At 40.9% G+C, this 12,952-nt stretch overlaps 1 protein-coding gene across 1 annotated transcript in view; it reads right to left on the bottom strand.

Moving 5' to 3' along the window:
* Nucleotides 1-6,470: 6,470 nt before the first annotated feature.
* Nucleotides 6,471-12,952, bottom strand: part of SKOR2 (SKI family transcriptional corepressor 2) — a 39,436-nt gene continuing 32,954 nt past the window's right edge. The window contains exons 7-8 of the mRNA XM_070421627.1: nucleotides 12,643-12,708; nucleotides 6,471-6,557 (exon numbers count right to left, since the gene is read on the bottom strand). Coding sequence (XP_070277728.1) covers nucleotides 12,646-12,708 — 63 coding nt within the window. The 3' untranslated portion in view covers nucleotides 6,471-6,557; nucleotides 12,643-12,645. The remainder of the gene's footprint in view (nucleotides 6,558-12,642; nucleotides 12,709-12,952) is intronic.

A 12,952-nucleotide genomic window follows, 5' to 3' on the forward strand; every position in this document is an offset into this window, starting at 1 on the left:
ACAAGAAATATAATCAGGACACAACAAAGTAAAATGAAGAACAACAAACTCATGATCCAATAAAAAGTCAAGATAAATATGACCATCTATGAAGACAGAAGCTTGGTTCCAAGGAACAAATAAATCTACGCAGAATTAAGAAAAGGGAATTGGCAGAGACAGGAAAGAGAAAGGGGGCAGCAGCTTAAGGACAAGGCAACGTTCAAGAATGACTGTGGCAGGTTCATTTATTCATAAATCCAGTGACACTGTACAAACAACCACCAGAGTCATTTGCTGGTGTTAGTGGAGTTAACCTACTTTGCATCTGAAGCAAAGCTACCTAACGTATGGAAGCTGTAAAGTCAAGAAGCATCTGTGTGTATAAGCAGAAGACAGACAGATACTCTGAACCAGAAGAGCAGGTGTAAGGAGGAATGGTGATCGTGAATGAAGTGTGGCTCAGGAAGAAGATTAGCTGGGTTGGCCACATTTCTGTATGTTGAGCCTTCCCCAAGTTCTGATAGTTCTCTGCAAAGCTGTACACAGGGTAGAGCATTTAAGAAATCCAAGTCATCTGCATTAGAAAACAGGTACGGAGCAGCTGCATTTATCCAGCCAAAAGCAGTGCGGTGTAGGACTGGGTCTATATGTTCCTGCCCTAAAGGCGTTTACATTCTCACAGGGCACACATAAGATAGAGAGAGCAGTAAGAAACCCAAGGCAGCACCTAAGAGGGGCCAAGTGGCTGGGGCAGAAAATCAAGGGCCCTCATAGTGTTCAGAGCTGGGAGAAGATCTGAGGGTTTGGAAAGCCGGGGCCTGGAATGAACTTGAACTGCTGAATCGCGAGGGTTGGACAGATGGTGTCATCAAAGACAAGAGATAGGCCAAGAAAGGGAAAGGGTCCTGCTGTCAGATGGCAAATGGAGATTGGTCCAAATTATACAGGGCCTTGGACAACAGGTAAGGATTTGGGATTTATTTTGTAGACCATAGGTAGCATCAAACGTTTTCAAGATGAAAATGGTGGTACAAAACCTTATACCATATTTATTTCTCTAGTATTAGTTTTTAAGCCTTCGCGTATGTGAGAATACTATCTCAGTTCAGTTTGGTTCTGGAGTAGCTACAAAGGTCAATTAGCCTTGGCTTATTGAGAGTTACGGATAAAAAGTTCTGTTCTGGAAGATGGAACACCCATCTGTTGTTGCCAAGATTTTTTCTTTCCTTATTGCTTAAGGTTAACGGAAGGAAACCTCTTAGGAGTTCTCAGAATTAACTAGTAGCTCCCAAGGGACTTTCTTATGTCTGTTGTTATTTATGTAGCTTATTAAAGAAAAGATCTCTCTTTACAAACATTACCTTATTAATCTTCGTCGAATCAACCTCATACACTCAGGAAAGATGAGGGGTGGGTGGGTAGGGAAACCAGAGTGTATTAGGAAGTGGGCCTATAGACGTTAGAATGGATTTGGGGGCTATGAGGGCTCTGAAAACCTGTTATCTTATGGAATAGCTTTCCTTCTTCTGGACATTGCATGTTTTTCTTCCACCATACTTTTCCTTGAGCAGGAAGCAAAAAGATGTCTTTTATATCTTTAGATATAGACATAATTAAGTGTAGAACTCCAATAAAACAACACAGATAGGAGGTTAAGCATTTGTTTGGAGATTTTGTTTGTAGAGGCCTATGCAAGTTTACTTCAGGCAATGGGGTTGGACTGAAGAATATCTGTGGCAATAATGAAAACAGGATTCTTGTTTGTGCAGTAAGCAGTGGAGCTCAGTGGGTAAAAGCAGAGGTGTTTGAAGTCACAATGGCTGAAGGTTCAAATTCCCAATTTTCCACTTAGGAGCTGAGTGAATTAACTCCTTCAAGTTTCAATTAAATAGTTAAACAGTTCCTGCCTCATAGGGTTGTTACAAGAAATAACGCATTAAGACACTTAGCACAATCGTTGGCTTATTGTAATCACTCAATGAAAGTTGGCTGCTGTTATTATTATTGGCTGCCAAGTAATTGGCTGATGGTGCCATATAAATAGAGGATGAGAAAGCAACTGCATATAAAATCACCGTTTCACCAATGATGGCTTAGTACTGAACTCAAACAGTATTTAACCATGTTTTAAAAGCACACAATTTGGGGGAAATGTTGATTCTTTAAAAAGTCAATCTCTAGAGGGTCATAAAAGTTATTTTAATCACTACAACTAATTACAAGGAAGTATAAATCAATAAACTTTGCTAAATGGTCTAAAATATAATAAAGAAAACCATCCTTAACAATTATCCAGGAAGCTACTGTCTTTAATAGGGAGATGATGTAAAAGTTGGATGAGGAGAATGAGTTTTATTATTTGAAAACTCCAGACGTTAACAATGCTTTCAGGGAAATTCTGAATTTAGTTCAGAGTTGTGGCTTTTCACGGTAATTATTTGCTTTATGAACTTGAGTTTATTACTTCTCAATTATGTGTGTCCTAGACATGCTATGGAAATAAGTGGCCATTTGCAGAAAGGTATTCTCTTCTCTTAGTGTTTTCCCCAAACTTTCCGATTTCAAAACCAGCCCTCTCTCCATTCCTACTCCCAAAGCTGCTTCACTGTTTCAGAGCCTCCATCAAAGATCAAGACGGGAGTCAAGCTGCATTTGGAAAGCCTTAGATCTCCTCTCCCAGTCCTGTGTGGTGGTTACTGGCCCAAGTCTGGGGGTCCCAGAGCTATCACCTGATCTCTCAAGCTTACCTTGCTGCCCCCTCTGACTACGACAGCCAATGCCCACATGGGTTCCTAAGCCATGCTGCTCTCACCTTGGCCCACTGAAGCAAAATGAAATGTCAACATTCTTTGAGAGAGCGTTTAAAGTGATAACAGTGAAATGATCTTCTCTTGAGATTGGCTCAAATAAAATAAATGAAATCCATTTACTCATTCAGCAAAATGTTCGTGTACCTATTATTTGCCAGGGACTGTGCTCAGCACTTGGGGGATGTACAGTGAGATGAAACAACATCCCGTACCCCCATAAGGTTTTCTGTGTGCACCTTTCCACAAATGGAAGAGTGTATAATTACAAATTGTCGGGGGGGGGGGGGCGTTATCTATGGGGCACCTTGTAAGATGGTCAGACTTGAACTTTGTGTGCTCACCTCTGTAGAGAGAAAGGATCCCCCCCCCCCTTGTTTGTTAATCCTCACCCGAGGATATTTTTCCATTGATTTTTTTTTAGAGAGAGTGGAAGAGAGGGAGAGACAGAGAGGATCATCAATGTGAGAGAGACACATCGATTGGTGACCTCCTACAACCAAGGTATGTGCCTTTGACCGGGATCAAACCCAGGACTCTTCAGTCTACGGCTAGGGCAAGGAGCCCTTCACTGGACCTGGAGTCAGCTGAAAGTGCCCCATTCAATGACAGTTGTGTCTCCTTAGCACGCAGATGGTGTTCCTCTTCTCCGGCCTTCCTCCCTGCTGACCAAGGCTGTCTTAACTCTTGGCCTTACATGAAAGAGGTCCTATCTGCTTGACCATAGCTCCTGTAGCTAGGAGAGTTCTCCTTCCGTTTCCCACAAACCTGAGGCTACGTTCCTTGCTCAAGCCAAGGAAACTGGGATGTGATGTCCCATTCTCCTTGCCTATGGCAAAGAGATAAGCAATTACTCAAGGCATTCCAAGGATCAAAAGCATTAGTCTGAAATGTCTGGTCTATCCCTATAGGAAATGCTGTATTGGTTAGGGTAGGATTTCTGCTTTGATTGCTAGGGCCTTTCTCATCTTATAATTTCATTTGGAATGAAGATAGAGAATTTTGTTTGCATTGCCTGTATTCTTCATTAGCTAATAGCTGGGTTGACCTTGAAATTTTGACATGACAAAATAGTCAAAGTAAAGAGCACAGCGTTTTTCCGCTGTCATTTTGTGCAACCAAGAATTATTTGTCCTTTTGAAGAGTGGCTTTATTTTTAGCCCCATGCAGTGCTTTAGATGGATGTCCTGTCTGTTTCCACAACGCAGCTCAGATAACCCAATCGCATCCAGTTTTAGGGACAAATTCTCTTTGTTCCAACTTAGAACATGAAGCTTTGCAAGAATAGAGAAGATATAGTCACTCTCGTTAATGAGAAAATTCCCATACCACATGTTGGATCTCTGACGCTTTTGGGTTTTGGTGTATAATCTCATGGTTGCACGGAGGACTGTTAAGCTCTGGTGCTTCTAAGGAATAGACTCAGTCTGATAAGACATCTCAAATGATGGGGAAACTCTAAGGCTGTAAGCATAAGGACGATAGGAGTCTCCTAGCACTCAGGGAAAGATGCACAGCGGGTCTCCTATGGAGCCTGGAATGTCGATGGAGAATTGGAAGGAACCAGTGTGGTCTCAGCATTCTCAGTAGCAGAGGCCAATGGTCCTACACACTTGACCATTAACTCAGTTCAGAGCTATGCTGTGGCTAGTAACTCCAGGCTCTCGGACATACTTGCCAAGTTATCTGGTTCTCATTTCCCTTTTGCCACAAGATCATTTGCTGATCTTGGCACTATAGGCTGAGCCATTTAAAGTTGCAATTGGGAAGAAAAAAAAAAGACATTTCAGGCTTGTTTACACTGCCAGTTGAGGAAGCTGCAGGCCAAAGACCTTAAATTCATCTGCAGATCTCTTAGTTCTCCCCAGAAATCTCTAGCCAAGCTGCTGCTTTTGCTCTGAGAAGCTATCTGGTCCCTGAGTTTGCATTGGGTTCTGCAGAAAAATGATCTCTGCTGTTCCCTGGTGACTGGTCATGAAGCCAGGTTTGTGTCCTCCCAGATAGTTTTCTGCCACCTTTGGTATTATTGGCTTCAATTACAAAGCTAAAGACATTGGGCTTCCAACCCTATATGAAATTTAAAGTGTACACAGGAGAAAATGCTCCGTCAACATGGCTGTCCAGTTACTCTCCCTCCTTCATGCCCCCCCCCCCAAGCACAGTTGCCAGTCTTAGAAATGTGTGACATATCTGAAGGGCTTTGTGAGCCCCCTACCTAGATCTAGGCTTCTCCTGGAAGAACACTCCAAAGAGAACATCCTGTATCAGTATCTTCAGATTATTTCCCACTAGTTGTTGCTGAGAACCCATCCTCAGACTCCAGGACTTGGTGTACATCCCTTCTCTGACCGGCTTCCCATTCTTCATAGGCTAGGACGAAAATCACCGTTGAGTATCCCTCCTTTGATTTTCTAATGTGGCAGCTAAGGATAAAAAAAATTATCTCAAGGATAAATTGTGAAGCTTTTTAGGATAATTCATGATAGTGAAGATGGTGGAGGGAAGTATCAGATACCACAGTGATGCATTTTAAACCTCTTTGGAAATCTGTTCAGAGATGCCATTGGTGAGATGCCTCTTTGGTTAGGAAGGTCCTTGGCAACCTCAGAGTAGAAGGTCATCCACAGTAGACTCTGTGCAGCCCAGCACTACCTGAACAATCCTGGCCTCAAAGGAGTCATCATTTGGGCCCTTCTATTTCTCTGAAAGGCAGGATTTTTGGCATAAATTGATCTCATGGACTTTGACTCAACTTCACAGTAAGGAGGAAGGCACAATATGAACTCCATCGCCAACATGTCGGAAGACCTAGCAGGAGTTTAGAACATTCCTTTACCCCATATCAGGGTCCTAATGTGAGGGGAGGACTCCAGCTGCAAACAATGGCCAAAGGCTAATCTAGACTTTAATAATCATTTTGGAAGGAATACTGTTTTCAAAAATAATTTATTCAAATATTTTATGCCAAAATAATTCTAAAAAGTATTAGTTTCTATTAGTTGACCCCAAGCAAACGTGCATTTGACTACATGAACACAACTAGTATTTCATAGTGTTTTTTTTATTATAGACTTTTTTTTATCCACATGAATGTTAAAGAAACTACAACAGAGTTAAATACCATTTTTGATAACATGATTATATTCTTAATTACACTCAATATTAAACTGTAAAATATTTCCAGAGGAATACAATCTTCATTCATACAGCAGGCAAAGTACCAGAGAGGAAGGGGCCACGTGAAAGTCCGTCCAGTTTGCTATGAAAAGCAGTTTACACGGCTGATGCCATCCTAGCTGTCGAAACGTGACCCCCACTCCAAGGACAGGTTTTGTGTTTTCTTTCCACAAAGAATCACTTCTTCAAAAGTTACAGACAGTCTTTAGAGCTGCCCTCTCCACGTGTGCAACACTGAGCTCACTTGGGACCGTCCATGAATTTCCCACCCTGGTTGGCTAACAGCACTCCCAACGCTCTGGGTTCAGTTGGCCTTTAAAAACACAAAGACTCAAACTTTGGTTCCACCAAAAGATGCGACAAGCATTGACAGCTCTGGTTGGCTCCCCCTCCCCCCACTAACGAACGGCCGCCACAGTCTATTTTACATGGTTGTCCATGCGGCTTTGAGGTCACGTGTCCTTGGGTTCTCCTGAACCTGATTTTCTATTTGATTCCCAAGCCCTTTCAATCGCAGTCTTTGTGTGGGTCGGAAGTGCTCAGTGGCAGGCTGTATCTTACAAGAGAACAAGAGTAAGTGGTTCTGTGCACCTGGGATAAGACAGAAAGCACAGAATGACAACCTCAGCGTGATGCAATCGGATAATTTAAAAACATTTAAGGTATTATTTAGTATATCCTTAAAAGAATACATTTTTAGTACAGTTTGGACAAAATCATCTTCTTTTTTTTTTTGTATACTTGCATCTCCATGAACTTTGAGCCAAACTAGAATTACCAAATCAGAGTGTGATGGTTCGCTAAGCCTTCTATACGTAAAGCCATTGTGTTGGATTCTAGAAGCTCCCATTTGTTGTTGGGCAAACATTAAGACAGCCTGTGGTGAAAGTGACAGACAATTTCATGCTCCGGGGCTCTGTGGGCCTTGGCTGGATGGCCCAAGTTACATTTACATCTAGCTCTCCTGTCCTGGGATGTTAGGGCAACTGTAGAAGAACCCCTGAAAGTTTGTGATTCAGCATCAATGAAACCACTGGATTGGTTATGAACTGGATTTTAGTAACTAATACTAGAAAATGTGAATTAGCCCACAATTTTAGGCCAGGAATAAGAGGAGAGCAGGTGAAGTGTGGGCTTCAGAGCAGGGTACCCTGGCTCAAATCTTGCCACTTGCTAGCAGTGGGACCACAGATAGCTTACTCTTCTCTCTGCATCTCAGTTTTCTCAGCTGTAGAATGGAGAAAGTAGTAGCACTTCTCTCAATGGGTTGTTTTGAAGATTAAGTAGGATAATTGACAATGTGCTTTGAACAATGGGAGCACATTGTCCTCATCAGTGAAGACTCTTGAAAAAGCTTGGTCCTCTTATGTCTGACTACAGATGAGAGAAATGAATATGCCATTCCATCCCCCCTCCCCATCTTCGATCTCTACAAAAAGAAGACACAGAAAGTTCAATTGCAATCCCGCAACATCCTTTTACCTTTCTTTTGTTGTGATTTTTGTAATAATTATTCGATAAGTAAAACAAAATAACGAGAGTTGACCAAAGAGGTAGATATTGTTAGCATAGGAAAAAAAATCCTACTTTCAAACTCTCCAGAAGGATGCAAAGTAGTAATTAGTGATGAAGACAATGCAGACATAAGGCAAATGTAGGTGGGTCATGCCCTTGAGTGTTGTACATGATCTTGAGCAGGAAAGGAGAGAGAATGTGACAGGAGATTTGCATGCAAGAGTCACAATTTTAGAGCTGGCAAAGACTTTTATCTGGTTTGGCTATCACATTTTATAGATGAATGTGAGATACAAAGAGATCAAATGATATTACTCAAGATAACATTGGGAGGTAGTATCAGATTTAGAAGCTAAATTTCTCAAAACCGGCCCAATGATTTAGTAAGACAGGGAAGTGGCTTTAGAGTCACTTCTGACCTGGATTGAATCCTGGCTTTATTACTTATAGCTAAGTGACCTCACTGAGTGAGCCTCAGTGTTCTCATGCATGAATTAGGGATAATAATAGGATCTACTTTATGGAGTTCCAAGGACCAAAAAAGATAGTGTGGCAAAGAATTTGTCTGCTACCTGGCATGGTTAGTGCTCTATAAATGGTAGTTATTATTTCCAGCTTGGCCAATGAGTTTCTGTGTGACTATGAATGAGCCATTTCCTGTGATGCACTTTCCACTTATATCAAATGACTGAGTTCTCTGTGAAATACATGGCTATTTCAGCCAGGTACATGGATGACATTTGCATAACGTTAAATGATGCTTGGAAGAAAAAGAATGTAAAGTAATAATTAAATTAGTGTTGACATGGCATTTTTATTTAGGGTGCAGATTTTAAACAGATTATACTGGGGTGTCTGTGCGGAACACAGAAACAACCAAAGTAAGGCAGACTATCAGGAATAATTCTGGTTGTTAAAAGCAATCCCAGATGAAAGAATAATACGCACAAAATTTTGAAATATTTTTCAAATCGTTTCCATTGTACTCATGAGCTCACAATGAAACAGATACGCAGAGCAGTAGAATGTCTAATCTACTAGGGCTTGTTTTAGGAGGTAGTTTGAAGATAAATAAAATAAACTACACATTACACAGCTGGTAGCTAAACAAATAGAATTCATTGCTCCAAAGGGGACTACACCTCGGTTGAAGAAAGGCTTATATAAATCCATGGGTAATGGATCTTTAAGGACTTACCAACGGAAAGGTAAGAGTATTCAGTGTATATGCCTAAATTTTGAGATTGGTATTGTTAAGAACAACAATTTGGCTTTTTAAATTGGATTACATAGTAAATAATCAGGGTAGACCTTTATTTCGACTCAACACGGAATTTCTTATGTCCTAATGTAGTGCAAAAAAAGATTTGTAGAGCAGTGATATGTGGCAGTACTTGCTCAGCTTATTAAGTGGATTGCCTGTGGTTTTGAAAAGCTTCCTCCGCTTAATAGTCATATTGGAATCCACTAGGTGGCAAGAACACAGCACACTACCTTACGGGTCACTCTTGCATAAGACATTAATGCATCAGTCCCTAATTTGGAAACCTGCGGTCACTCAGCAAGACAGAATTTGTCTCTCTCCCTCAGTGTAATGATTTTTATTTTGTAATCTCTCTTGGGGTAATTCCTTGCAGGCTTGGCATGTTGAGAATCAAATACTGCCTCTAACAATATGGTCGTGATTCTCTGCTTGGCTGATTTAGCTCAGCATTTAAGTAACCACTAATCTTCTGAAAGCACCAGGGTCTACTTAGAGAAATCCCTGTTGTCTGCAAGGATGGAAACAAAATCAGCATGGAGGAAGCATTAGTTACTAAACACAAATCAATCTTTTTTTCCACCTAGCTGGATGCTTTGTCACCCTCAGAGGCGTGGTTTCTGGGCAGTGAATCTTCATTTGTAGGTGTAAGAGCAGCTCAGGTCTGACAAGCAAGGAAGATGAGTTGGGGAAGTGGAAGGAGTAAAAAGAGAGTTTGTTGAAGTTCCTAAGTATAAATCAAACTACATTCTAATGGATGAATCTCACCAATATGTAGTAAAAGAAGCCAGACACATGTATTGTATGACTTGCATGACTTTATCATTTGTAGACTTTGTTCTACTTCCATTAAAGGTTACTAACAAAAACATCCTAATATATTCTCTTTGGTTTGAAAGACAATTACTTTGACACTTTGGGTTTATCGGCATTAATTTGGATGATTCATGCCTTGTTTTCCTTGATATTCTGGGTTAAGATTTACTGGAGTTTGAATGTTCTAAAATTATTCATTTCACACTGCTGGTGCAAACCTGTGTACTGTAAAATTGCCCAAAGTCAACTTCAGATTTAAGAAAAATACTTGAATCTAAAGAATGCAGTCAAGCCATAACTGGTTTGGCTCAGTGGATAGAGTGTCGGTCTGCGGACTCAAGGGTCCCAGGTTCGATTCCCGTCAAAGGCATGTACCTTGGTTGCGGGCACATCCCCAGTGGTGGGTGTGCAGGAGGCAACTGATCGATGTTACTCTCTCATCGATGTTTCTAACTCTCTATCCCTCTTCCTTCCTCTCTGTAAAAAGTCAATAAAAAAATATATATATATTTTTTGAATTTTTGTGAGTTTATTTGAGCCAAACTATCAACATATGAGAAGCAGAACCTCAACGAATTGAGATAGTGCTCCGGAGAATGGCAGGGTTACATCCGTATTTATACATGAAATTCATTGGTGACAGATTTAAGGAGGTGGGATTAAGCGAAGTGGAGGTGTGGGGGGGGGGTGGGGGGTGGGGGGGACGGGACCTCTGTGATAGGATAAAAAGTAAAATGATGGACACATACTTAGGTGGGTGCAGGAACAATTAACATGATAAATGAAAGAATCTGCTGCATCTGTCCTGGGTCCAGCACATCTGGTTGTGCCCCAGGGGCTCCATAAAAAGGGAAGTCACAAGTTACCCAGACATCCCAAGGATATGTTATCTTAGATGCAAAAAGGACAGATAGGCTCAGTTAAGGTAAAGGTTGACCTTATCAGTGAAGATATCGGCTTAGGACGTAACTGCCCACCATAACTGCTTTTAGTTAAAGTTTAATTTCAGACCATCCTTTGTGGTTACTTTAGGTCTCCAAGTCTGCAAAATTGCCATGCAGGCCTCTCCTGAGCTTGTCAGGTCAGCATGTGGCCCCTTTCGTCCACATATCCCCCTTTTGGTCATAAATCAATCCAAAGGATGCATTGATGACCAACCTTTTGGTTGGATAATGGAATTCCATGTTGCTAGGGAGGCTCATTCCTAGGATGTCTCAGTGTCAGCATGTCTTGCTGAACAGGTGGACCACTGGGGATGGGGCAAGACCATAACCTTAGATGGCATTTAAGGTCGAATTATTATTATTTAAAAAAGGGCAGGTAAATGGGAGGCAGTCAGGTCCTATACGTCCTTGTTAAAAAGTATTCTGGATCATTTCTAATTTTGGAGCCATCATGATCCGAGTCTTTTTGCTGTTTGTCTTAAATTTTGCTTTTCTGCATCCAGTATAACATTTACATATCATGAACACAAAAATCACAAAGGTATTGATTACATCCCAGGGCTTGGAACGAGGAAACTGGTTCGCAAAAAAAGCAGTTTACAGAAGCAGAATTTAAGCATGTTAATTGTTGTCCTGGGTCTCGGGGTCACTGCATTGACAGAAACGCCCCATCTAGAGCCCTCAGGTCCTGAGACCACCGAGTTGCCAGGAACTCACTATCTAGAGCCATCGAGGTAATTTAGAGTAAAATATATTTATTTATTTTTTTAAAAAAAGAATGCAGTCAAGCTTACAGGACCATTTGTGTATGACTTCATGGAGATGAAAACAAAATAACTAATTATTTGACCACCTCTGTTGCAGAAATATCTGCTCACAGAAGACAGGAAATGCATACATTAGAAGAAAGTAGGCACTGGATCTAAAGTTAGGAGTCCTGGCTTTGCAACACAGACATAAAAGATCACATCTCTTCACTGTACCTCAGTTCCCTGTGGTAAAATGAAGAGAAAGCATAGAATGAGAGTATGTCTTGGAAAGAGTTTTGAGCTCCAGATGAAATGTGACATAATTAAAATAAATACTAAAGATTACCACTAATATAGATGATGCAAGAAGTGGGACTGTCATTTGCCCAGAGAAGAGGATGCTTTTGATATGCATGAAAGAAAGAGAAGAAACCATGAGCCTCTATTGTATGATCGGAATTATTTTTGCCAATAAATTCCATTGAGTTGAAAATATGTTCCAGAGGGAAGAAGTGGAAGAACCATTCTGATGGGAATGGCCAAATTGACAAATGATCACAATTCTAGTTGGCCATGAACATTTACAAAAGCTACCTCTGACATCTGAGGTACTCTACCATCTTGTTACTTTTTTGACTTAGCAATTCCAATTGTTAAGTCATCCTAACATATTGTTACAGGAAAAACAAAATCCTAGTTTTTTCATCCCTAACATTCTAATAACTATACGTCTTCTTCCATAAAAATAAAAAAGTTGCTTTTGAAATGTTTAGTTATATACCGAATATAGTCATTGAATTTTCACTGTGTTCTTTCCGTTAGGAGCCCAGAGTATTTGTCTTTCAAATTGTTGCTGGGGATACAGCCTTGAACCTGGCTTCAGCTATAGAGAAACTATTATTGGTTTAGGGAAAGAATGAAGCAGAAGCTCTCACAGGTTTATAGTGGTCATCTCACTATCTATCAGTAATTCACTCAAAGTCAGATTCAAGGAAGACTCTTTGGAAGCAAGAGCGAGCCTGAGAAGATGAGACACTAAGCATGACTGCTGACACTCCAGGGGCAATAATTACTCTAGAGGGGCAGTAACCAGGGTGTCAGGTAGAACCAGAAACAGCAGAAAACCTCAAAAAAGAATGAAGATTATTCCTACAGACTGAATAGAGAACTTACTGCATTTTATAAAATTTCCATAGAATCTATAAGACCCACTTAGCTGTTCATTTAGGAAGCCTCATGCCCAGATATAATGAAGTTCATTAGTGTACTGGCTTAAACACAGGATACAGCTTTACCAACCTATTGGGCTATTTCAAAGACATCAATAAAGAACCTGGCCAACCAATACAATCAGGGAGTTCGGGAAAATCTCTTCCCTCTGGTGAACTCACCGTTTAACTTTTGCTGAGATGGGCACCAAGCTTTTCTTTCCTGATCAAGCTTGCTGCATAGGGGATCTGTAAGATAAAAACAAGCAAAACTCTGCAGGTAAGCTAAATTTGGAGACAGATGTGCAAGGGAGACCTTTCGTCATGCCTAACAATTCGAATGCCAGTGGGTCTTCCCTGAGGAGGAAAGGTCTCTATCAGCTCAGCAGTATGGAGCTTTCAGGGCATCACATTCCTAAGGCCTGTTAAAAAGCACGACCAGGACAGGACAGGTGAGCACACCGGGTTGTTGCTATAGCTTGTTTCTGAGGCT

This window comes from Myotis yumanensis, unplaced genomic scaffold (genome assembly GCF_028538775.1).
Source record: "Myotis yumanensis isolate MYYU_CA2020_CCGP unplaced genomic scaffold, mMyoYum1.0.hap1 SCAF_7, whole genome shotgun sequence".
In the NCBI taxonomy this organism is placed as follows: domain Eukaryota; kingdom Metazoa; phylum Chordata; class Mammalia; order Chiroptera; family Vespertilionidae; genus Myotis; species Myotis yumanensis.